Source organism: Besnoitia besnoiti (assembly GCF_002563875.1).
Source record: "Besnoitia besnoiti strain Bb-Ger1 chromosome Unknown contig00014, whole genome shotgun sequence".
Classification (NCBI taxonomy): Eukaryota; Apicomplexa; class Conoidasida; order Eucoccidiorida; family Sarcocystidae; genus Besnoitia; species Besnoitia besnoiti.
In genome coordinates this window covers 1,377,042-1,402,147 of record NW_021703916.1, presented here as the reverse complement: position 1 = coordinate 1,402,147, position 25,106 = coordinate 1,377,042, and the positions used below count along the sequence as shown (strand labels likewise).

The following is a 25,106-nucleotide window of genomic DNA, read 5'->3' as shown; positions in this document are numbered from 1 at the left end:
TTCCTGGTAGGCGCCACAACCGTACCCTGCCATTCGTCGTCGGTATGTTGGCCCCGTTCTGCAAAAAACCAGCAGGATCACTCGGACGCAGCTGCGGCATAACTGCGAATCCAGGTGTCCTCTTGACTTGGCCCAGTATACTGGAAGGCTGGAATATTGGTGCCGCAATGGCGCAGTTTAGCATAAATCAACTTGCCATGCGAAAGCGACTCTTGCTATTCTCGTGTATTTGTTCGCCGGCGTCGCTCCAACACATGCTGACGATTGTTCGCTGACGCCCAACGGCTATGCAAGCTTCGGACTGTGGGCACGACACCGGTAAAGACAATCTGGTCGCTCCGGAAGCTAGAAAGATGGGTACAAAGGCAAGCATGTGAAGCTGGATTGAGCGCAGAGTTGGTGGAGAGCGGACACGCTACTTTCGGGCCCCCGACGCAATTGTGCTGCTTCAGAGTGGGCGTCAATCACTGCTGTGCGATCAAGCACAGCGCAAATAATACGCTCAGCGCGAAGAATTCGCCTCTTGGTATTTAATTGAGGAACACAAAGTCACATGGATGTGCATGATGACGCAACTTCTGGTGGTACTGTCTGCATCTAGTTTTATCATTGTGTAAGGGGACTTCATGTATTCCTAGCTCATTTTTGGCCTGCGCCGCTCTTCAAATGTATGTCTTCTTAGGTGGTTGTACGATTCTTAAGACCCTATAACGGGCTGGAACCCGCAACAGCGCATGCTAGAGGCGAATGCGGCTTATTGGGTCAAGTGTGTTAAGACTGGGAAGGTCGCTGGCTTGTCTTAGCTGTGCGGGTCGACCTGGCACAAGCCGTGCCTCCAAGAAGTGTGAGCGCGTCAGTGCGCCTCTCTGCTGGTACGCCTAAAACTCCTTACATACTACCATTCGCTCTTTCCTGGAGCAGAGACCAGTTTATTTGATCTGCTGAGCCAACAAGCGGAGGCGAGACCCCAGTGACTTGCCCAAAAAAAAGGGAATATCTGAAGTTGTCTCAGCTGTGGTTTGAGTGAATGCCTTGTGCCCCGATTCTCACGGTGAGGCAAAACGGGGACGAGCAAAGGCCAGCCCCAGCGACTACTCAGTAGAGAACTGTCATCTACAGTCATCGTGTAACAGCTACAAAAGTATCTGTTCAGGATTAGTGAATTTGTGCACGAGTACAGCTTGCAGGTAGGTTTGTTGTCTCCGAGGACCATTATCTGTTGCTTCATGTCAGCGTTAAACGGCCTTCTGACTGCGCATTTCGGGCTGTCGAGTTCTGAAACACCTCAAGAGCCGAGGCAATCTTTTCTGTATCTACCATCCAATACTTCGACATTGGTGGGATATATGACGAGGAACGCGGTGACACCTTTTCCGGAACGGGGGGGTGGGGGGTGGGGAGGGGTGTATGGGTATTTCGTGTGTAATCTGTGAACGATCGAATGTTTCGTGATATGGTAGCAACGCGTGCAGCATACAGAGTCCTACCTTTTTTACTGAAAAGCGTCAGCACGATCCTGCCTTCTCTAGAGCAGAAGAGAACAAGGAAAGCTTTCAGAGGATGGAATTCAAGACCCGCTGAGGATAAAGGCCTTCCCTCTTTCCTGGTAGGCAAAGTGGCAATGCTGATTTGCCTACGGAGGAAAACGATCCGGACGACATCCTTCTTAGCTCTCATGTCTCAAAAACTCCTCCACGTCAGTTCTGCACAAAAAGCAAGAATTCCCAGCAGCGGGGGGCACTCCATGATGGTGGAAGACCGGCGCATATTCCACGGGTACAGCGTCTGAACAAAAACGTGTTTCGACTGTCGTATGGTGCCCCTTTTTCCACGTCTTTCCTCGATAGGAAGGGAACATGGTGGAAGGGGAACTGAAGCTGCGCCGGTACGTAGCCGACACCAGTTTTGAGATGTCATTCAGTCGACGAACGCTGCTCTCCGGTGCGCCATCCAAAGTCTGAGTTCTTTCGATCGCCTGGAAGTCAAAGTTAGAGAGCCATCGTGGTCCGGATGTCGAGTCATGTGGAAAGCCATGCGTGAATCTTGCGAGGGACTGCTGCAGCAGCACGGGTATGCTTCTTCCAGGTTCCTGCGACTCAGACGGCACCTCCCACCTTTGTTTGTGGAAATGCCAAACTTCACACATCAAAATGCGCGTTCGTACCCGAATTGGCTTCATATTCTTTTCAGCATCCCGCCAGACAGGACAGCGCTAGGGGGGGGGAGGGAAATCACTGCTCCTCTGCCAATGGATGCCGAGCCGTGATTTTCACCTGCCTCTCGTGAGCACGTATAAACTCCCTCTCTCCAACTGTATAAAAGACGACCACCTTTATTTGATCGGCCGTCTCCTCAGCGGTCGGGGCTTCCTCTACGGTAGACAGCGCCTGTTGGACGACTGCCCGCAGATCGGGCATCAGCACCTCCAGTGCGTTGAGTTCAGCACGCGTGAAAGCTTGCTCCATTCCTTGGGAAACAACTGAGGCGCTCTCCTGGCGGTCTGCCGTCGCAGCTTGCGCTGGCATCTGCGGGTCTCGCAGGCCCTGTGTTCCCTCTGAAGACTCGTCGGGACTTGCCCTGCTTGGTGTGGCGTCCGGCCCGTCGGGGGCAGTGGCGCGCGAAGGGGCTTCGGTTTCCTCCGCTTCCGCCACTTGGGCTCCCAGAACGGTTTGTCCAATCCAAACAAGCAATTCGTCCGATGGACCGACGTCCCACGACGGTGGAGGGGGGGTACCAAGACGTTCTTTGAGTTTGCGCTCAAACTCCTCGTGCGACCAGTTTTCCTTCTCCGACAGCATGGTGACCTCCTGAGCGGCGGTGACTCCCCAGAGGGCGCTCTGTTCCTGCTTTTCGAGGCCTTTCGCGAAGAGTCGCAGCGCAGGAGACGCGAGCAGCTGTGCAGCAACAACAGCTTCGAAAGCTTCAGCTCCAGAACTGATAAGGAGTTTCCTGATTGATTTCTCGAGCTCTTTATCGGTGGGAAACCAGGAGCGAGCAACCTTGTCTCTCGCACTCCTCGTGTGCTGTCCCATGTGAATCACCGCCAGGCGCTGTGCTTCGCGCGAGATGTTCTTCTCTAGACGGTCAGATATTGCTTTCCCCCACTCGCTGTCCGCAGGCGGGTTAACGCTGTCCAGGTCCAGGGGGCTCAAGCCAGAGGACAGCCATCCTGCCTGCCGAGTCTCATAGTATCCGCGACTCGGTCCGCCCGATTCGGGGCTGAAGGGGGCGGACAGAAACGTCTCTCCGACCTCCAGTTGGTCCCCAGTAAGTGCTCGCATCTCGGCGTCGGCAGGCATCACCAATTCTTCTTGGATCTTGCGCGATAACTCTTCTGAATTTCCCAAAGCGACTACCCAAGCCCTCGTTTCCTTCAGTGCGTCGTCGGAAACTACTGTCGCCTCCTCTACGGCCCGCATTGTCGCCTCCAATTCACCCATCCCGCTGCCAACATAGTTCGCGCGAAGATGATCTACGTAGGCGTCTACCAAAACATCTCTCAATGCTGCAGCTTCGATCGCTGCCAGTTGACGACATGCACTGTCAGCATCGCCGTCCTCGCCTCCGTCCTCTCCATTCCCCGCGGCGAGGCGTCGGCGGGACTGAGGGCCGACGCCGCTGCTGGTGCCTTGTGCGCCTCGCTCTACCGCTAAAGTCGCTCGGCACAGCATGAATCGGTACACAGCCGCGGAGGCGGCCACGAGCATCGCGACCAGCAACGCAGCCCGACCATTCGCCCCCTCTGCGGTCGCTGCGGCGGACTTCCGCAGCTGCCCTCGCCTCTTGGAGCGATGGTCCGACGAGGGGAGGGGTCTGCTGTCTGCAGCAAGAGACGCGGCGTCGATCGGCGCTTGGCCTTCGTCTCCCGGGCGGATGTCTGGCGAAGCCGTTCTTGCCATAGCGCGAAACGGCACCCGCCGCAGTCGTGCGCGCTCCATTGGCGCGGTGCTGGCGCAGCTCCAGTCGCGAGCGACGTGTTGACGTGCTTAGCGAGGGATGACGTCGACCCCTACCGCAAAAATGCGAATGCGACCCAAAAAAAAGCGACAGGGTCGGATCCAGTCACCTCCCAGTATCCCATTTCATCCGCCTTCGTAAGGCGAACTCACATAAAAAAAACCCTGTTCCGTGGAATGTTGACGCAGCCCAACACGTCGTCTGAAGGGTTCATTAGTAGTGCGGCACGTGTTCATCAACACGGCTCCAGGTCTCCGCGCGTTTCTCGATACTTTAGTAAGCCCGAGGCAAGCTCAGGACACAACTGTGCAGATGGACGTTGCTCTGCACTGCGCAGTCCGCGCTAACCTTCTGGCTGTATACGTAGCAACTCTACTTCCTTCCAAACTTTCGCCATACTCTCGTCTTCGTTAGTGGCCTCGGTTGTTTCCCTTTTGACATATAGGACTATCCCTAAGCCTCACTTATTATACTTTTCATTAAAAAATATTACATTGTGGGAGCCGTTCCGGCTCCTACATTCTTGACATAGATCGAGCGAGCTTTGAAATCAAACAGTGCGCATTCCACGGCCCAAATCGATGATTGGCGACACAACTAGACCGCCCCTGTAGAGGTACGTCGATGAGGCTGGGCAGCAGCCAGCCAACATCGGAGGCGAACGCCAGAGCTCACAGGGGAAAACAACAATCGAAAGCCACAGCCTGCGGCGGCTACTCGCACTCTTCCCCGAGGGACGGCCTATATCATATCAAGGGGGCAACTCGGTGGACGGCGGCAAGCAGATGACCTTTCAGAGCTGACCCAGGTCGCCGCATGGGCTTTTCAAATTACAGCTCTCTTGCAGTCTCATAACACCGGCGCATTGTCAAATGCAACACTACCCGCAAGATGGGAAGACGGAATCAAAAACTGCAAGGCGTCTAGCGTCCTTTTCACAAGCTTTCATCCACACATCGGGATGAGAAGGGGTTGGGGACAGGCAAAAGCGAGGGGGTGGCTGCCCCCAGCTTTACCTTTTAGGTTGTTGTCTTCACCAGATAAGTTTCATCGCCGATGAGGCTTCATTGACATGTTGATAACTCAAATTATAACGAACCACAGCTATTGGATGGATTACTCGCCACATAATACGCTGAAAGCGTGACTACCCGTCGTACTGAAACCCAACACCTCCAAAGCAGTCCGGCGAGCAGGCGGTCTAGGTGTGCTGCAGTCATTAAGCGCCCGCATCCCCGCCGCCCTCAGTTCCTACACCCCGAGCGGTAGCGCTGCGCATGCCAGTCTCTCCAGTGGGGATGACGTGTTGCTTCACAGGCCTCCTGAAAGCTTCCGCGTCGGTAAACTGACGCGTATCGGAAGGTATGCCACAAAGAGGTTTACAATCTTGTAGCCTTTTGCTGGTTTTCCACATGCTTCAATACGTCCACGGAGGGTGGCCTCCGCCTCTGCACCCCGCAGTGAAAGCGAGCTAACCTGCTAACCAGCTTCCGATGGGGACGCGGGTCGACCTATGGTCAGAGCGCAGAACCTGAGGAGTTCCGAGCGGCCCTGCCTTGTCCGATTGGTTGGGGAAGAAGGAACCCGGAGACGCAAAATGAGTAGAGATCCGACCTCTCCAGTACTTTCGTGAGCACACTAAGCAAGGGTCGCTAGTCCCAAATGCATAACGCTGTGGCCCCTGTGGGCTCCTCCTCATGCTGTATCGTCAAAATGTAGTAGTCGGACGACTCAGAGCAGGTGGAAGTGAGGGGAACCTCACGGCATATGTTGGATGCACATAGCGTGACAGTGGAACGACACCCACCAGCTCAAAACTTCGCTGGCCGCGGGTCGCCGGCAACGGGACAGTAAAACTATGGTATGGAAGAATACGCCTGCAAACCCGAAGTTGCGAAAACATCACTTCGTCTGCCTGGCAGTGATGCACTTCGCAGAGCCAGTAGCTCTTCAGACTCAGCGCCTGTTTTCAGCCGAATCTTAGAACAGCAGAAAAAAAGTTTAGGGTGAGGAGAGCTCCCGTATGGACGACTATACCCTCTTGGTGGAAGCAGCAAAATATGGAGCACCGCTCTGGCCGTGGATAGAGCGTCGTTGCGCCTGTAACCTGTGAACGAGGGAGCGTTGATATGAAGCGTAGCGACCTGTGCGCCTTCGTCTCCTCAATCAAACTCTCTACCTAGTACGTGGGCACAATACCGTGGGTGTTCATATTGTGGTCATTTGTACTTCCTCCGGACTCATAGAAGTTCCTTTGTCGTCCGTGCGCGTAACACCTTCAGACGACACGGAGATTGTCGCAGGAAGGCCTGGCAGCGCCGATTCGGAGTATCCAGGCAACAAGGGAAAACGGCGTTCTCTTTTAAATAGACGGCCTTTATATGCACCCGAAACTGCCTCTTTTTTCGCGGGAAGTTTTCGGCGGCTTCCAGTTCCACCACAGATATTGAGACAGTCGCGGCAGGCGGAGAGGGCAAGGACGCCGTTTGTAGTCTGTTCTCAGGCATAACGGGGAAGCAGAGTGTCACCTTAACGTTGCGGCACAACACACTCCGCCGTGGCAGCTCTCCTCGTGGGTTGTCTGACCTCCAGACCACCGACTGGAGTGTCGCCTGGCGTCGGCTCCTCTGTGATGGAGTTCAGGTTGGTAATTCCCCGCTCAACAGATCTTGCTTTTGGGACAGAGTTGAGTGAGATGAATTAGCAGTACAGCGACCCTGAGTTACGATACCCCAAAGCTCATACGAGCGAAGAAGCATGGATATCGTTTCTTCTACCTGAAAAATGGCTCATCGTCTCGGCTGATACCCCCACAACCCCGTCCCTGTGTCAGTTGACGAAATCTGACCAAGCTGAAGTACTTCTTAGAGAAGTCCTGTCTCAGCCGTGCAGAGCCCTCTTATATAAGCTCAGCGAACATTACGATCGCGTCCCCGGCGAACACCGTAGGACTTCTACCTGTCGGTCCGCCCTCGATTTCACAGAGGCAGGACACGGCGGCTCAACATACACTCAGACGGGACCGAAAGCAAACAGGAACCTCGATAGCAATCTGCAGTCCGTGAATGACTGCGGGTTTCTACAAGTTGTGTCCGTACGACTCTCTTGCTGGCGTACAGTGAGACGCCCTGATTTCGGTTTTGTTGGAGGGACAAAGACGGTTAAAAGGGTCCTCGACCGGCTCATGATGTAAATGCGTTTAGAAAACCCAGCGACTGCAAAAAACGGACCTAACCATGGGCATGGCAAAAAAAAATCTCCGTTGAGATAAAAGCATTCTTGCTGCACACTAGAGCAAAAAAAATATGTCGAGCAAAGGTGAACTTTACAGCATTGCCCACGCTCGTTACACCGAACCTGATGGTAACTCCGAGGTGTGCGTTTTGCAAACATGCCTTGTTGCTCCTACCCTAGGAACACGTCGAGGGCGTGGAAACTCCGAAGCTTCGAAGACAGTATGTCACCATCCCCCCCCGTTTGCTAGGGGGTGTCGAACCAGCCTTCTCTCGACCTCCTGAGCTTGCAATTTGGCGATTTCTTTGTCTCCAAGCTTACTGAGAACGGCACTCCTTAATTGAATGGCGGACGGTGTTGAGTGTCCCCTCTCGAGGACGAAATCTTGTACAAATGCCTCGGTCTGCGGCAACAGCTTCCCTAGAGCTAGTCTTTCAACATCCGAGAATGCCATCACCAAAACGTCAACAGACGAGACGCCATCTGGCCCGTGTGCTCTGCCCGAGGAGCCAGACGCTCCCGCCGAGGCGGTCACGGCAGGTGGCTGTAGCGGCGACGGCGCCTGTTCCCGCTCTGCGGGAGATTGGAGGCTCGACGCCTTTACCGGAGGAGGAAGCGTGTCTACTGGTGGTGTCGCCGGGCTGAAGGTTCCAGCGACTTCAGACGCCAAAACGCGCTGCCCAATCCACTCGAGCAGCTCCTGTGAAGGGGCGACGCCTTCCCATGTCAAGTAACTAGGCACTGCAGCCAGGCTTCCGCGCAGCACTTCCTCGGACTGGACTTCTGACCACTTCTGCTGCTCAGCCTTCATTGCATCCTGCTGCGAGGTAACAATTCGCCAAAGAATTTTCAGCTCCTGTTGTTTGAGTCCAGCGGCGAAGGTTCGCACGACAGGTGAGGCGAGCGACTGCGCGGCGGCACAAGCTTGAAACGCTTCGGCTCCAACGGTGTCGACGGCTTTCTCCACTGCTTTTTCGAGCTCCTCAGCTTTTGGGAACCAAACAAAAGCAAGGCGGTCGCGCTCTGCCCTCACGTCGCTCCTCAAGGGTGTCTGCGGTAGCTGCAAGACACCGGCGTGGATGACAGCCAAGCGGAGGGCTTCCTTTTCTACGCGCTTCTGCATACGGTCACGGGTCTGGGCACCCCACAGACTGTTCGACTGGGGAAGAAAGTCACCTCGGGCGTCTCTTCGCGAAAGGCCAGCGGACGTCCATCCTGATCGTAGATGGCTTTCATACGGATCGCGACTAGGCGGCAGAGTCTCAGCATCGGCCGGTGGTGAGGCGGAAGTATCCGACACAGCCAGCAACTGTTTCAGAGTCATGCTTTTCATCTCCTCTTTGTGAGGCCGGATTACTGCATTGTCCACCGCTTGGAGGAACTTGTTTTCGTTCCTCGGCGTTACCACCTCTTTCTTCAGCAACGCCAACTCTTGGTAGGGGATATGTGAAGCGTCGAACAAAGACTGCAGGACAGCGTACTTTTTACGCATGCCTTTGCTCCTGTAATATCTTGTTCTCTGCGTCGTGAAAATATCGAGCAAAACTGTCTGCGTAGCGACGCTGTCGACTGCCGCCTCCTGTTCCATGCAGCCATCTCCACCGTCGTCCTCGCCCTCACCGTCCGCACCTCCCGCGGCCAGCCCCCGAGAGACTTGCGTTCCACCGACTCCTGCCGCCTCGACCTGGGCAGCTCTCTTCAACGACAGGTTTCGTCTACACACTAGCAACCGGCGTATGCCGATCAACAGAGCGACCCCTGCTGCAAGTATAAGGGCAGCCCGAGACACACGTGATACCCGTGGCGCTGCCGCGCTCGCGGAGAGCCGATATTTGCCTGTAGAAAGCTCGGGCGCCCGCCGCCTCATTCGAGCGGGAGCAGAGGCGGCCCTCTCCGTGGAAGGCCTCTCCGGAGCCGCTTGCCCTGCCGCCCGTTGTGCAGCTATGCAGCCTTCCGTGGGAGGGCACATTGAGTTTGCCACGATCTAACACGATGCACCAAACACCTACTCAGTCTCCTTAACTACAACTGCTTGAACCGCTGCCGCTTGAGGCAAGCAACCGATGTCCACCGATGGGCCCGCCGCACCCCCCACTACGCTCGAGTTCGGTAGGGAAGACCACCCGATTGGGCCTTCCGGTCCCTGTTCCTACCAAAAAAAAACTCCGAAAAGGAACCAATTCCCTCATTCTCGTGACGAACGGCGTTCTCCGCGCACGTGCTGGTGCGTGAACGCTAGAGTGCGACGAGCAGGGGGACTTGCGTAAAGAGTCGCCAACAGATGACAATCAGTCTTTCCCGGAGTGCACCGCGAGCGAGCAGGCGTGCCCGGGCGCCAGAAACGAAAAACACTCAACCTGGGTGGCAGCGTTGATTGTTCAACGACGAACCGCCGAGCTTTCTGTTGCGATCCGTTGGTCTCACGTGTCTATTTCTTCGTAGACATGGGCGCAAGCGGGTTCCGAAGCTCCGTGCACCCTGCGCGCGGCGCACCATGGCGACCTAGTCACTAGACGCCTGGCGACTTCGGGCGGTAGAAGGAGGGCTCCGCTGGCGGGCCATGCGCGACCGCACACCGAGGTGGTGGTCTCCGGCGGCGCGACGGACTGCTGGACGGGTTCTAGGCAGCTGCGCTCTCCGCGCTGCCTAGAACCGCTACGACGACAGCCAACGAGCTGGCGATGCCTTTGGCGCTTCTGGGGTCTGCAGCTTCGCCGATCGCAGTGACAAACGCGCACGGCGTTCGTGTCTTTTCAGGAAGGACAGGAACAGCCTCTAGTCTTCTAGGTCTCGGTGCGCAAGTTTTGCGCCGTGCCTCGCTTGGCGATTGCGGAGAAGTCGAGCCAGTCTGCGCGTCGAACACCGGTTCGCATGGGCGCGGCTCGACCTCAAACGGGGAAACTGGGTTTGCCGAGCAAATGATGATACAGGCGAGAAAAACGGAGTTCGCTCTGATCCGGGACGCGCCCTCCAGCCGATCGTCACGGCGAGGGTGCGGTGGACTACGAGGTGCTTCCCCGCAGAAGTAGTCCCGGCCGCTGTGGCTGGGCAACAAAAAAAGATATACCTCACGTTTCCGCACCGCATCAGCTCGCTTGTATCAAGATAGAGAGGGGGGAGGGGAAGGAGGGCTGACAAGCGGATATTCACTGTCGACCTCATGTGGATGAAAACAACAGTAGCACGCGCTCGGTCACACATGTATTCATATCTGTCGATTCCGTGCTGCCTGGCGGAAGTACTCATGCAGGACCTGTCTCCACTTGCTATGGCCATCTTCTCTGATGGGTCGTCACTATGTCAACATACTTGTGCTGCTGCCGACGCTGTTCTGGTGAATGCAAGCACTATAGCAAAACGGTACCGGTAGGATCGAACTGTGTAACGTTAAGACGCCCTGAAAATACGCGCTACGGCACTCTTCAAGCACTCTTTCTCGTTGATGGGGGCCAGCCGAAATGACGCTACAAGATTGCTTGGCACAGTCAAAGGTCCCTGTTCTGGCTGTAAGCGTAGGGAAGCTTGCCGCCCACGACACGGCTTCGATGCTGACGTGTCACGTCTGCTGAAGGCCGCGTGCCTTTCCGGCAAGAGTTGATAACTGCAGCTACTCTCCTGTCTCCCGCACTCTCTAGTGTTCCGTTTTACCCCCGTACTGCTAAGAGCGAGGCCTGCAACCGCAAAATGCGATTCGAATTGCTCTTTTCGTCTTGCCCTTCGACCGCGCCTCGTTCCCCCGCAGACATGACCCTCCTTAAACGCGGTCTGCCGTGTCACGATATGATATCGCAACACAGTCTGTCTTTTCCTGCGGAGAATCCACACACACACACCTCATAAGGCAAGCAGTGAGCGATGCTAGGCACTTGGACAGGCGCTGCGTTCCGCTTGTCTGAACTGAAAGGTTCCGGGCAAGGCCGCACCCTCCCCCGTGAACCTTGTTTCACACAGGAATGAGACAAATGCGAAAATCCCGCTACCTTGGTATGGTGTTGCCTAGCTGCAATATGGGAATACCCCCGCACATTGGTGGAACTTTCTACGCCGGCACGGGCACGTGTCGCGTTTTCCCACCGCGCGACTTCCAACATCTACTTGTACCACATGCGAAGCGCCAGATCCGCGTCCACGCTATGCTTCGTCTGTACGACGGCGAAGTAACCTGTCTTTTGGGATTCGCTGGACTTTGGCTCAGAGCTAAACGACTGTGGGTTTTTCTGCCATGCAGATGCGCTAGGCGCGAGGCGCGCATCTCTTGTTGGGTTGTGTGCATGGATGATGTCGGCTATTGAACGCAGACTAGCGTGCGACAAAGCAAATCCTGTAAGCTGTGTCTCTTCCTTACTGGAAAAAAACTGACAAAGGCACAGCCTATCACCACGGAAGAGCTTTTCTAGGTGCGGCGTGACGGGCATGCTGCCGGCATGCTGCTGGCTGGGGTGGGCGGAGATACGTTGCCTGTTGGAGTCTCTCAGTCGCAGCGGCGCGCGACTTGTTAACGACTCTCGCGAAGGGTCGCCAGTTCTAGATAGTGGTGAGGGGAAATGAAGAAGCTGGAGATTAGAACTCGTGGTCACGAACCCCACGTGTGCCTTTCGGATTGAAACCTGGATTCTTGTTTCATTCGTCTTTTACACATTGCAACGGAGGACAAGGGGTTAAAAGGCATCCTGCGGCTGAGGACGAAGAAAACCCTCCCGTTTTCTTCGTGTATTGGCCTGCGCCAAAATAGTACAGCGGGTGTGCTCACGAAGAAACGGACGGCGACTTGTTTTGGACGGCTGTGTGACACGCTTCTTTCCTTTTTCCGCCTCGCTGCCGGCTGACTTTTCTTCTGTTTTTCCTTCTCTAATCTGTGTAAGCTTTTCACTGCGTCGCTTCTTCTGTCTCCCTTCTGACGCGAGGACGGCGACGGCCCTGCAATATTGCCCTCGCGAAACCTTTCAACTTCGTGCGCCAATCAAGGATTGGCACCGACATCCTTTCCTGGTGGCTCATTGCTGCTATACCTCACAACTTTGTAAAAGAGAGAATCCGAATGCGCAGTGCCGTACCACGTTCATCCAAGCCGCCCTCTCCTTCGAATCGTTTTCTGACGCGAATACCGGCTCCTCTCTCCGTTCTCTGCTCTTCTCCGTCACCTCGCCAATTTTTCTTTTCCGAGGCGCCCCTTCGTGGGCAGCCGGCGGGAGAGAAGCCTTGGGGAATCCGTACCCAGTTTTGAAGGAGGTGTGAAACAGTGTGAGCGGGAAATGACGCAGGGTCGAGCTCACTGAGGCCAATAGGCTGTGCATGCAGGCCGAGCTACGGGTTCCTGGTGCGACAGCTCGCCAACGCAGGCGTTCAAACACCATCAAACAAATGCACAGATTTCTTCTCCGTCCGGCTGACAGAGCAACAGGCGAAATCTGCCTTGACGGAGTGCGAGAGAACGACAGGCGCGCGCGACTACTCAGTCGCCAGCTTTTATTTGGGCCGCTGCAGACCCGCGGGTTGACTTCTTCAAGCCTTAGATGAGGCCTTGTCACTTTTGGCGGCCTCCAGTGGATCTCTTCTCCCACACTCCAAGCGAAGTCCGCGATCTCTTCTCCGTCTCCTTCCTGCCTTTTTCTTCCTCTGTCTACAACCGCGTGCAACGCGGCGCCTCGTTGGCGTGCAGCGCATGCCCTTTGTGGGGTTCGCGTGACTCTCCCCTGCCCCCGTCGCAGGCCTCCTTTCCTGCGACAGTCTCCTCTGCCTTCACGGATATCCCTGTTGTTCTGCGTCGCTGGCAATCTAGCTCTTCACAGTTTAGGGTAGGGCTCCTTCCTTCTCCGAGCCGTTTCCCTCTCCTTTGGAGCCCGCACGCTTTCCTGCCGCCTCTCGCCTCCGCTTCTCCGCTCGCCTTTGTTTCTGTCTTCTCCGGTCGTCCGCGACTGGTTCCTGTCTCGTCTCGTTCTCCTCTCGCGGTTCTGCCGCATGCAGCATCTCCGACAAGCCTCCAGCGCGCTGCCACTTCTGCACGTCGTTGGTTGAGCGTTTCGCCCTGATTGAGGCAGTTTTTGCGTATGGGTCACACACGGACACACTGTTCCACTCCTGGAGTTGAATTCACGTTCTGTGCGCCGCACTTCGGCGGCCGCAGAAGATCGCTCCTGCGACGCGCTTCGCTGCACTGTGCCCTCGTCCTGTAGTTTCTTTCGTTTTGTGACTCCCTTGCCGTCTTCTTTCAACTGCTTAGCTTCAACTCATTGTTTCTCCGGTCTCCCAGCGCGGCGTCTGTGGCCCCGTGTTTCCTCTCTTCGCTCGGTGCGTTCTCCGTCTCACTGACTGTCTCCGTTTCTCTCCACTTCGGGCTCGCTCGGTGCGGACGCTAGACACTCGGGAGCCTGGAGCCGGCTGGACGTCGCGCAGGCGGAGACGGATTCGGGCAGCTTTGAAAAGCGGAGCGATTCTCACCGTGTGACCGGCGTTTCGGCCTTCCTGAAGAGGTGCGCGCTCGACGTCTCTGCGTGTGGCATCGCGCGGAGGCGCATCCAGAGAAAATGGGGAAAATTCCGCTGAGCTTGAGCGACAACTTCCAGCTGGCCGTCTCGTCGCTTCCGGAGACGCAGCGGCAACTCATCGAGGTCCTCGTCACCTGCCCCGATGAGGAGCTTATTCACCATCTCCAGCCTTTCCGAGTGAGTGTGGGTATCGGCGGCGGCCAGCCGGCAACCCCGAGGCGCTGAAAACTGTCTCTTCTGTGCGAATTCCTCGTTTAAACATCCGCGCCACGAAGGCATTTTGGTACCAAGAGGTTACCCGCTCCTCCGTACAAGCAGACATCAAACACGGACACCGGGCGCGCGCCCTCTCTCCAGACGCCTGCACCGGCGTTGTATCTCCCTCCTCGGTGGTGCCTCTGGGCTATGTAGCCTGAGGGCCCTCGCAGCAGCTCTGTGCCGCCGCCCCGCCCCTGGCGAACCCGATTTTCTGCCTCGCGCGCCTCCGGTCTCTCTACCTCTTCGCTGGTGTGGGCGCGCCGTTCGGCGCGGCCCTGCCTGAGTGTCTTCACGCCGCGGGTTCTCGTGCGCCTCTTCGGAGACGCCCCTATCTGGGTCTCGCTGTCGTTGCGTGCTCACTGGCGACCCGCAGAGATCGGCGAACGTGTCTCGTTTCGCCTGCGTTCCACAATTCGCGAAAACCTCTCGTTGTCTCAGGTGGCAATCGCTGTGCGGGTTTCGTCCTTCTAGCCGATCTCTCTGAAGCGCGCCAGCAGACGCGCATTCGCAGAGGACTCAGCCTCTGTCTCGTCAGCCGCGACAGATCGATTGCGAGTTTGCCGAATTGAAGGAACACGACGATGCCTTTGTTTTCCTTGCAGGGCTGGATGTGGGAGAAGCAGGGAGATGTCACAGCCTGGGCGCCGGCGCTCAACCGCTTCGACGATCTCATGTTCGCGTACGCGCGACACAAAGGCCTGCTGCTGCCTGAAAATGCATCTTGTAAGTCTCAACAGGGGCATGCAGGGAAACAGGGCCGGAAAGGCGGGGGGGGGGGGGGGGGGGGGGGCCCGGGGGAGGTTCGGGGCGTCGAGTTCGCCGAAGCGGACAAAGGGGGAGCAGCGATCAGGAATCCACACCAACGCGAGCCAGAGAGAGGTTTAGCGTTTAGGTTTTAGGACACCGCACAGGTCCACGAGAGAGGAGGGCGAAGCCGAAGCTTTTTTCTCAGTCTGCGTGTCTGCTCTGTTTCTCGGTTTTCTCTTCTCAGCCGACGACGTGAGCGAGGGGGCTTCAGCCTCCGCGCCTTCTGCGTCGGATGAGAAGGCCTTCGTCCCTTCGGATGAACTCATTCTGGCGGTGCTGGAGACGTCATGCATTGTTCTCGAAAACTGTTCTTCCAAGGTAAGCGAAACGGCTGCAGTGGCTCCGCGCTGGCGCAGCACTGCCACGTCAGGTCACATTCCTGCGTGGACTCGCCCTCAGATCCGCCAGACGCGGGCCGCAGCACACCTGCCGCGGGCTCTGAAAGTCTCCAAACGAAAGTCGCTCCACAGGCCTGGAAAGCTGGCGCGTCCGCCCCGAACCACTCTCTGCTTCTCCAGGTCTCGAGCCGCGCAGGTTCTTGAGGCATGGGCGCAGGCCACAGCGAGCGTCCATGACCCGGATGCCCCACCTGAGATAGGCACACTATGGCATATGCATTCTATTTGCTCACGTAGGAGCGAGCTGTTTCTGTGTCTTCGCGTCCTCTCAAAGCGCACACTAAAATGTGTAGTTACTAAAGTAGCCTATACCCAGATGACCTGCGCCCGTACTCGGAGAGTTTCAGGTCGACAGAGACTCGAGCGGTGACATCTCTCGCGGCCTCTACATTCCCAGCGGGCGAGCCGCTCCTCCGCTTGTCTGGCGTGTGCGCGTGTTGTCTTGCGCCTAACGGCTTTTTCGCCGCGTTGTTTGTTTGGCCTCAGTCCCTCTACAGCTCCGTCGACGTCGTGACCAGCCTCGTGGATGCCTTCTACCTGCCGATCGTCTGCAGCGCAGTGCAAGTCCTCGCTGTCTGCTACGGCTTCGTGAAGAGGTGCGTCGCAGATTCAGTCCTTCAGTCGTGCTCTTCACCTGACCGAGAACAGAGCCTTCGCCTCCTGAACGGCTTGCGGGGGGCGAGGAAGGTATCCGCCGCGGAGTCGCTTTCGGGCGTTCAGCGCTTAAGGGGAAAGGCCAGAGCAGATACGAGCAGACGTGCGGATTCGCTCGCGTTGATACTCAACGTGCGAGTGACGGCGCCTGCGGCATGCGTGGCTTCACAAGCGGATGCATGCTCGGCCTGCAAACGGGATCCACGCGCATGCACAGAAGAGCGGAAGGAGGCGCTGTTGGACGCACATAGTGCACTTCCGGCTTGCATCGCAACGCGCAAGCTTCGCTGCGGCACTCTCCGCGATGGTTTAGGCAGTTCCACCTGCATCTATCTATCCAAGTATTCGTGCTTTTCGCTCGAACACAGGGACCTCTGTGCGTTTTCTGCTTGGCTACACTAAGTTGCATGCGCTGGGATTCGTCTGTGTCCGCAGAAACCGTCGCACGGGTCTGCCGCGCGAGTGCCCCGAACTGACTTCTCGCCTGCCGCTGCTCTGTGACTCGCCAGTGGCCTACGAGGCTTTCGTGATGAGCCGCCACGCGGACCCCTCGCGGATTCAGCTCCCTGCGGGCCTCGTGTACGGCGGCCCAGGCGAAGTCCCGTCGGCGCTCCAGACGCCGCCTGAGCGCAGTCCTTCAGCCTCGCCCCCTGCGTCGTCTGTCTCCGCGCGCGAAGGCCCGCAGGGGCGTCGCGGTCGAGGCGCGCAAGCGGTGGCTTCCCCGGCGTCGGCGGTCTCGCCTGTCACGCGGCGCGTGGATCCTCTGACCTTCTATTTGGCGAAGAGTTTCCCGCTGGACTTTGAGGGCTTCGCAGAGTTCCAAGTTCTCGTCACTGCGCCTGCTTCCGAGCCGGGCACGCGCACCAGCAGTCCCTCGGGGGGCTCGCCTCTCCTCGCGCCTTCGGGGTTCGACGGCGAACAGCTCCCTTCCTCTTCTTCTTCTGGGCCAGCGCCTCCGCATGCAGAGCGGGGCGACGCCGCCCGCGGAAGGCCCCGAGGGCCGGCTGTCACGGGCGAGACGGGGGGGGCTGCGCCGCCTCCCACGCCAGACGACTACTTTGCGCCGCGAGTGAAGACTGTTCGCATTCCCTGCGCAGAGCTCATGCTGCCGCTCCAGCCGGCTGACGGCGACGCGAGCCGCGAGGCGGAAGGGCTCGCTGAGAAGAAGTCGCAAACTGATGCACTTGAGAGCCTCTTCCAGACCGTCGTCAAGAAGTACCGAATACCGCCGCTCCACTTCCCGGTAAGCAGGTTGACAGCCTTCGACTGCGCGAAGGAAGCCGCAGAGGAGACTGGAGGGTGCCGACTCGCGGCCAGACGAGAAGAGCAAAGATTTGCAGAGGGCACTTCCTGCGTCGCCGCTCCCCTCTCTGCTCGCCTCCTGAGCACGCAGCACGCGGGGCCGCGTCTCTTTTCTGTTCTGCGCACCGCCTTCACATACGGCCTTCTTTTTTCTCTCTTGCTGCTCGCCGGTCCTCGGCCGCAGCTGTGTCTCTTGCTTTCTTGTCCATCGCTCCCCTCGAGCGCGTTATCTGCGTCGGTTTTCGCTGAGCGTTTTCTTTTCTCTGTTTTTTTGCCTTCTGCAGCTTCTTCGTCACAAGATTCGCCTTCTGCAGGGGCTGCAGAGCAGTGCGTACCGGCGGGACCTTGTGAACGCGCAGCTGTCTTCGCTGTCGTGTTTGCTGGTGGTGAACCCGACGCTTTTTTCGTCATTCGTGGCCGCGCGGCCCTTCTTCTTTATCGACTTCTTGCGCCTGCTGAAGCACCACCAGCAGCTGACACCACGCACGGTGCTGCTGTGCGCAGATCTCCTCTCCGTGCTGCTTGAGGAGCGGAACTTCTACAAGCAGCTCGCGCCGACCCTCGGCCTCTTCTCGCCCCACGGCCTCTTCCTTTCCATTCTGCGGCGGCTCCTGCGCCACCCCTGGTCGTCTCAGCCACTCCGCATTCAGCGCGAGATTCTGCCTCTGCGCGGGGGTGGGGCGCCGGTCGGAGGTGGGGACGCCACACAGGGCGAGCCGGAGGTGCTGACCGCAGCTGAAGGGCAGCTGGCGGCTTCTGAGGACGTCACGATGGAGGAGGAGCCCAGAGCGGAGAGCGGGGGAGGGTCAAGCTCCGACGGCGCCGCCGCGCCCGCCGCGCGGGGCAGGTCGGGCGAGGGTCCCGAGGCCCGCATGGTGGAGGCCCAGGCGCCTGAGGAGAAAGGGGACGCCGACGCAGCAGTGGTTCCCGTGCGCATTTCGTACACCATCCAAGATGAATCTGAAAAAGCGAGAAAATTGCGCGACTGGCGAGCGAGGCTGCAGGAACCAGACGGAGGCGTCCAGAAGCTTCAAGACGACATGGACCGCATGCAGACCCTGCTCCACCTCCTCGCCGCCTACGCGTCCATCATCGCAATGAACAATCACACCATTCCCGCCTTCGTACAGCCCAGTAAGACGAAACCCACACGTCTCGCATTCGACTCCACGCTGGTGACGTGGCTGGCTCCGATGCGATTGATGACACCGTCGCACTCGGTCTGTCGTTCGGCGGTCGCTTTAATCCCCCCCCTTCCTCACGTGTCTTCCTGTCTTGCGTGTTTCTTTTTTCAAACAATCTGTGTGCTCTGCGTGAGGATCCTCTCCGGCGCCTTCACGTGCCGCTGCGGGGTGCGGGCGTGTCGTCTGTGCAGGTCTTTTGGCCGCGTTGGTTGGTTTTCTTCGCAATCGCGAGCCGCTGGTGATTCCCGTTCAGCTCTTCGCCGTGCGGGCGATCGAGGCGCTGATGGAGCAGCAACAGCACAGCAGCAGCAGCGCCGTAACGATCCTCCTGCAGCAGGACCTGGAGCTCGCGCGGCGCTTCGAAGAGCGCATTTTGTACGACGCTGCGTGCCTCGTCCAGCGCATCCACCGCGGCTTCTGCCCCCGGCAGGCGACGGGGGCCCTGAACCCTCAAACGGAGACGCCCGGGACAGGAGCCGATTCGAGGCGGCGGCGCGCGACGCGGGAAGGAGACGCGGAAGGCGAGGCTGTTCACATGGCGCAGGTCGAGAGAGAAGAGGCGGGGGCATCGGAGCTTGCAAATCCTGCGGAGAAAGACATCATCGAGGTCGCCCGGTACCCTGCGGAGGTGAGAAGGGTTCGCGCCAAAGCTGCTCCCGACAGGCTGCCGCCTTTCCGTGCCCCTCCCGCATAGTTTCGCGCTTTTTAGAGTTTAGGGTTAGAGTTTAGACTGCCCTCTTGTCGTCTCTGGGGGGGGGGGGGGGGGGGGGGGGGGGGGGGGGGAGCGCCTTCACCTGCCGTCTGCTGCAGTCTTTGTGCCGCCGCGGTTGGAGCCATCGCGACGCTACTCCTTCTGTACGTCTGCTGCAGGGCACTGACGAGGACCGCGCGTGCTACTGGCTGTCGGTCTGCGAGGTGGAGACGCGGCGGTGCCTGTTGAAGGCGCTTCTGAAAGACTTTTACATCATGACGATGCGCCAGGGCCTCCACACGGCGACGCTCGGAGGGCGCCAGCCCCCGGCGTTCCTCGACCTCTTCACCGAAACTTCACAGTTGACCGCCCTCTGCAAAGACATCATTCTTTTCCCCCAGTGGTAGGCGACCAGCAGGCGACTAGCTGGTGCCGGGGCTGGGCTGCCGGGCGCGGCGTTTTCCGCTTGTAGCGAGCCCGCCACGCTCGTCCCGACGCGGCGGCGCCTGCCGCCAGGGTGGCTCGCGCGGATGCCGCACGGAGTTTTGTACAAGCGACAGAGGGGATTTGCTGGGCCGCACTCTTGGATCCTCTGTGCGTCCTCGGTTCGTGAGCCAGCCTGGGGTTTCCAGTTTCGCTCCAATGTTTTTTGAGTTCGCCCGCGTGTGGTTCGCTGTCCGGGCGTGCAGGTTCGGCCTGGGGTGCGTCTCGTCGCTGCTGACCTCTCTGTCGGAGGTGATCACCGACGACCCGCTTTGTTTGTCCTCTTTGGCTTCTCTCGGCCTCGTGCCGCTGCTCCTCTCTTCGCTGACTGAGGCACATTTGCGCAACGACCAAGTCCTCGGCGCCATTGGGCCCTTCCTCTCGTCCCTCGTCCTCCACCCCACTGGCGTGCAGCTGCTGCGGCGTGCCCAGCCCTGGGGCCTCCAGCCGCCTTCCCTGTCTCTCTCGTCGTCGTCCCAGCTTGCCCTCGCGGACGCGCCCGTGTCTTCTGCGGCGCCTGCATCTCCTCCTCGTGCGGCTTCTGCGTCGCCTGCGACGGCGGACGCTTCTTCAGAGGCGACTGGGCTCTGCCTCGCGTCGCGCCAGGGCCTGGTGCTGGGGGGCCAAGCGCTCGAGGTGCAGCGGGCGGCGAAGGGGCTCGAAAAGCAGGTGGCGACGGCGGGCGCGCGGGGGACCGCCGCGGGCGAGGACGACGGCGGCCGCAAGTGGAAAGTGTGTACTTTGCTCATGCGCGCGACCGCTGCCTCGCAAGCCGTGCTTCTCGACCGATTTGGAGAGAGCGCCGCCGCAGTAAGGGAGAGAAGAGATCCACGCAGGGCCCTCCAGCTGAAGCGCAGCTTGGCAAAACGGCAGCTGCTGCAGTCGTGGGGTTCAGAACCAAGCGTCTGCGTCGAGGATGGACGGGGACGAAAGGAGATTCCTCGAGTTTCGCGAGACGCTGACAACCAACCAGACATGCCGCGTGTTCACTCTGCCGTTGTCTTTGACGTTCTCTTTCACCAACGCGCCGTTCAGCGACGCCTCCTGCGTTCTGCATCTCTGCGCTGTCTCTTCGCAGCTGGGGAGCTCTCTTGAGGAGGTCCTCCGCAGCGTAGCCTCGGCCGCGTCGTCCTCGGCGGCGGTTTCTGACACCTGCGCGTCGTTCGTGGAGCAGCTTCTCGCGCTCCTTCGCGACCTGAAGAGACAGGAGGCGAAGCTCCCGCTGTGGCGACCCGTGCCCCCCCAGGAGGCCGAGAAGCGCGTGGAGGTCTCTAAGCGTCAGCGCACGTTGCAGCTCCAGGACTTGGAAGTAGGCGCGGGGAGGAGGACGGGGAAGGGCGCGCGAAGGGTTTAGGGATGAGCCGACCTTGCTCAAGGGGTGGCGACTTCGCGGACGTTCGTAGCCTTGAGAGCGAGGAGCGCCTTCCTCACGCACAGAAGGTTCGTGTGTGTTTTTTCTCAGCTTCCTCCGGCGCCGCCGTCGCTGTGGCTGGCGGATCGTCTGGCGAACGTCGGCAAGCTGTTGGGGACGTTTCTTCAGAATTCAGACACGCTTCGCTGCTTCGTTGCCAAGGGCGGCGTGCCCCTGATTTTGTCGCTTTGCTCCGCGCCCTCGCTGCCGCCGGCGTTTCTCCACCTCTACCCGCAGCACCCTCTTGCCCTGACGCTGCGCTACGTGGCCTCGGCGTCGTCTTCGCTTCCGCAGCTGCTGCTGCAGCTGCTGCTCCTCGCGCGGGCGACCCAGAACACGAAGAAGCTCGGCGACTTGGCTGAGGCCTGGGCGCTGGATCGCTGGCCGCAGTCTGGAGGCGTCCCCGCGGCGCTTCGGTATGGCGGCCTCGGAGAGGCTGAGGCGACTGCCCAGGGGGGGAGGTGGGCGGCGCCACCGCCGCCGCTGCGGCTGGAGGACCGGCAGGCGCTGGTGATGGCTGTGGACGCGTGCTCGAGTGCGCTGCAGGTGGCGGCGATGCTGAGCCGCGAGGTCGGTCAGGCTTACGGCGCAGGCCAGGGAACGCGTGTGTCGCCGCAGCACCAGCTGTTTCTGCTGCAGCACCTCGGCCTGCTTCTTCTGGAGGTCCAGCGCGTGACGCCGTTCGCGCTTCGCCTCCTCTACGCCGCCTCGCCGCCGCTCTCCGACGCCGAGGGCACGCCGTCCCTCCTCAGCAGCCGCCACAACGCACACGAACACCCAGCGATTCGCGCCAGCAAGGCGCTTGCGCAGACGGCGAAGAACGTGTACGCCGCAGGCGCCAGCGACGCGCTGTCCAGCAACGACATGCTCTGGAGCAGCCTCGTGCAGTACGCCTACAGCGTCGCCGCTTCGGACGGAGACCGCGTGGCGCCGCCTGGGGCCGACGCAGGGCGACGGCGAACAGAAGACGTGCCGGCCGTGCCTGGAGGCGAGCGGGCAGCGCACGAGGAGGAGATGCGCGAGGCAGACGCACCCTCCCCTGCGGCGGGTGAACACCGCGAGATGCTCATCGCGGAGGAGACGGCGAACTCGCCAATCGTCCTCACCGAAACCCTCCGCGGCATGCTGCAAACCATTCGTGCAGTCGTTGTCAACGTAAGCTCTTCACGAGAGCCGATCTAGCGAAACAGACAAGTGAACAGAAAATGCGCCCCTGGCTTCTCAGGGGCCGCGGGCGGGAAGCCCAAAGGCAGCTGAAGGGGGGGGGGGGGGCGGGGGGAAGAAGGGGGGGAGCGGGTGGACAGGCGAGAAGGGGAGTAGAGAGGACAACGACGAGACACCAGGAAGCGAAAATGCACAGGCGGAGAGACGCCCGGAGGCTGTGAAGGAACTTAGTTTGCAGAAGCCGCAGAAGTTGGAAAACTCGGGAGGAGGGCGAGCGCCGGGCGAGGCACGGGCCGTTCCTGCACCGTGTTTATCTTTTTTTTTGTTTTCTTTCAGGCGAGTCGCATGCTGAACACGAACGCCATTCGCAGCAAGCGCGGATCTTCGCAGCAGCAGGTCCTGATTCAAGTTGCACAGCTTCACTGTCTCTCCATCGGCCTGCAGTGCCGCGACCTCCTTCGCCCCGTCCCCTCCGTGCCGCTGCCTACGCCGCTGCTTTTTTCGAGTGAAGAGGTGGAGACGAGCGAGGCGACGTCGAAGGAATATGAGGGCGAGGCCGACAAGGAGCGGGGACGGGCGCTGCGACAGAGAAAGACCAGACGCCGTGACGAGAAAGACAAGGAAAAGGACGAAGCCGCGCAGCATGCAGAGGCGACCAATGGAGACGAGAGGGGCCTGGACAGAACGCAAGAAGAAGGAAGCCCCGTCGCTGTTGAAGGCCTCAACGTCATCAGCACGCTCGCGTACATCTGCGATGTCCTCGACTGGCTCTACAAGCTTCACGTCGACGAAAAAAACCGCGGCCTCCTCCTCACCATGACCTTCGACGCCTTCCATAAGGTACGCAAGAAAACAGACAATCTCACATATATATCTATATATTCATGTGCATGTAGCCTTGTATGCATGTGTATTCGTATCTACGGCGGAGGATGATTCCGCCTGGAAGTGACGTAGGCTTGCGAGGCTGCAGTTGGCGGGAGCTTGCCGAGAAGCAGCTCCTCATCCAGACGTCTTCCGTTCCTCAAATACCGGAGATATTGACTTCTTGACGTGTGCCGACGCCAGCTTGCTTTGCTTCATTGGTACGGAGAGACGGCAGCTGAGCGTGGATTCGAGGCGCTGCGTCCTCGGAGTTCACTGCGAGGTCGCCGAACTGCGGCCTGGGTGCTGCACGTTTTCTGCCTGGCGCTGTGGGGGCGGCCAGGGACGTGTAGGAATGCTTCCAGGTTGCTCATTTGTGTACGTTATTTGTTTGTGCAGGTCGGGGGCGTCACCGCGCTTATGCGCGCCGTCGACTACGCGTTCGCGGTCAACTTGGCAGTCCACTGTTTTTTCGTGTCGCGCTTTGCAACGGGCGCGCCTGCGGCGGATCGGAGGACAGGGGTCTCCGTCGCAGAGGCGGCGAGGAGGCACTCGCCGTCGCAGCCGCTTGTGACGCTGGAGGCACTGCTTCCTCTCTTTTTGTTCCAAGAGGAAGAAAGCAAGAGAAGAATCCTCCCTTCGTGCGCAGCTGGGCTGGAGGAGGGCCCCGCCGCCGCCGCGTCCCTTCCTTCCTCGAGCCGACAAGACGCCGATGCTGAAGAGGCGCGGAGACCCGAGGGCGTCGGGGAGGAGCGAGAGGTCAAGAAGGAAGTTGGTGACAAGGCGGAGAAGAGGCGCGAGGCGTTTTTGAAGTGGATGTATGCCCTCATGAAGGAATTCGAGAAGCTTTCTGAGAGTCAAATGAAAATTGTCCGGGATCTCTCCAGCAAATGCCTTCAGTGCGCGCTCGCCTACTGCGACAAAATCACCTCCTGGAAGCGATGCCTCAACTCCCCTGTGTCTCAATTTTTGCAGAGGTAGGGAACTCTACTGCTTTTCGACGGCGAAACACTATGTCGAAGCCTTTACGTATTTTCCGGGGCCTATGTGTAGCTAGTGTCGCTTTTTAGAAAAATTCAAGCGTCGGCTTCTTCGTGGCGTACCAGTGGCGCCCTCTGCCGCTCCGTGCTTCTTGTCTGCAGAAATCTAGAGCGGCCTTCTTACTTCCAGCGCATGGAGGAGCCCCAGGGCGCCCGCAGCGCGGCCGCGGCGGACGCATCCGCGTCGTCTGCTTCCTCGGCCTCGGCTACCCGCAGAGACGTTTCAGCTGCCGGCGGAGGTGCAGAAGGCGAGAGTCCGCCACCCTCTGGGTCGCAGGGACAGGAGGGAGGGGAGCCCGAAGCAGGCGTCGGCTCGTCGAGCGTTTCTTCTGCGGAGAACGCCGCGGGCGCTGCGGCTGCCAAAGAGAACGAGAAGGCGACTCCAGGAGACGCGGGGAAAACCACGGCGAAGCGAAGAGGGTCCCTCCGGTTCACGTATTCTGCGGAGGCGATTTCACAGGCCTATCTGCGACTCCAGGCGAACGACTCGACCCCGCAGGCTGCGTCGCCGTCTCTGCTACCCCACGAGGACTTTGGCACGTGCGACGTTGTCGGGCTGCTGCGCTCTGTGCAGTGCGAGGCGGCGGCGCACGTGCTCGTGTGGTGGTCGCTGGCCTCCAAGTGCGGAGTGTCGCCGCGTCTCCCGGACGATTCTGCAGTCCTCGCCGCCGCCGCCTCGCCGGCGTCTCTTGCCGGTGGCGGCTCAGCCGCCAGAGGTGGGGCGGGAGCGGGGGGCTCCGGGCTCCACCTTGCGCGGCGCTTCCACGCGCAGCAGCAGCTCGCCGAGGCTCTCGTCGTGCAGGCTGCGGGGCGCGGGGACAAGAGAGACAGAGCCGCCGACCGGCCAGCGGACGGGAAGCGGCGAAACAGCAAAGGCGCGAGAGGCGCCGCCGGCGACCAGGACCACGTAGAAAAACATGTCTCCGAGAAGGACTGGCTGCTCGGGCCCCTACTTGCTCCGTTCTTGCAGCGCGTCACGGGGTTCGCCCACAAAATCACCTACCACATCTTCGATACCATGGTAAGCGCTGCTGCGAGCTTGGAAATGTGTAGACAAGAGGAAACCGCAGGCACGCGCGGCTCGCGACGAGGCATGCGGTAGAGCTCTGTCCGCGTTGAGAGTTCTCTGTGCAGTTTACCGAATCTTGCGCGTCGCCGACGACACAACCGAGGC

General features: G+C 59.4%; 3 protein-coding genes across 3 annotated transcripts in view; 1 reads left to right on the top strand and 2 right to left on the bottom strand.

Annotated features, from left to right (window-relative positions):
• Nucleotides 1-2,231: 2,231 nt before the first annotated feature.
• BESB_026640 (uncharacterized protein) lies at nucleotides 2,232-3,938 on the bottom strand (the record flags this gene model as incomplete). Its single annotated transcript, XM_029361344.1, has 1 exon — nucleotides 2,232-3,938. One exon carries the CDS (start codon nucleotides 3,936-3,938, stop codon nucleotides 2,232-2,234), a length of 1,707 nt encoding a protein of 568 aa, XP_029215699.1.
• A 3,479-nt stretch (nucleotides 3,939-7,417) lies between these two features.
• BESB_026630 (uncharacterized protein) lies at nucleotides 7,418-9,160 on the bottom strand (the record flags this gene model as incomplete). Its single annotated transcript, XM_029361343.1, has 1 exon — nucleotides 7,418-9,160. One exon carries the CDS (start codon nucleotides 9,158-9,160, stop codon nucleotides 7,418-7,420), a length of 1,743 nt encoding a protein of 580 aa, XP_029215698.1.
• Nucleotides 9,161-13,715: 4,555 nt separating this feature from the next.
• Nucleotides 13,716-25,106, top strand: part of BESB_026620 (uncharacterized protein) — a gene marked incomplete at both ends in the record, with an annotated part of 35,213 nt that continues 23,822 nt past the window's right edge. Inside the window, 14 exons of the mRNA XM_029361342.1 lie at nucleotides 13,716-13,853; nucleotides 14,537-14,657; nucleotides 14,953-15,059; nucleotides 15,626-15,735; nucleotides 16,229-17,036; nucleotides 17,380-18,229; nucleotides 18,471-18,907; nucleotides 19,150-19,373; nucleotides 19,660-20,263; nucleotides 20,532-20,762; nucleotides 20,916-22,019; nucleotides 22,365-22,868; nucleotides 23,292-23,869; nucleotides 24,035-24,953. Coding sequence (XP_029215697.1) covers nucleotides 13,716-13,853; nucleotides 14,537-14,657; nucleotides 14,953-15,059; nucleotides 15,626-15,735; nucleotides 16,229-17,036; nucleotides 17,380-18,229; nucleotides 18,471-18,907; nucleotides 19,150-19,373; nucleotides 19,660-20,263; nucleotides 20,532-20,762; nucleotides 20,916-22,019; nucleotides 22,365-22,868; nucleotides 23,292-23,869; nucleotides 24,035-24,953 — 6,735 coding nt within the window. The remainder of the gene's footprint in view (nucleotides 13,854-14,536; nucleotides 14,658-14,952; nucleotides 15,060-15,625; nucleotides 15,736-16,228; nucleotides 17,037-17,379; nucleotides 18,230-18,470; nucleotides 18,908-19,149; nucleotides 19,374-19,659; nucleotides 20,264-20,531; nucleotides 20,763-20,915; nucleotides 22,020-22,364; nucleotides 22,869-23,291; nucleotides 23,870-24,034; nucleotides 24,954-25,106) is intronic.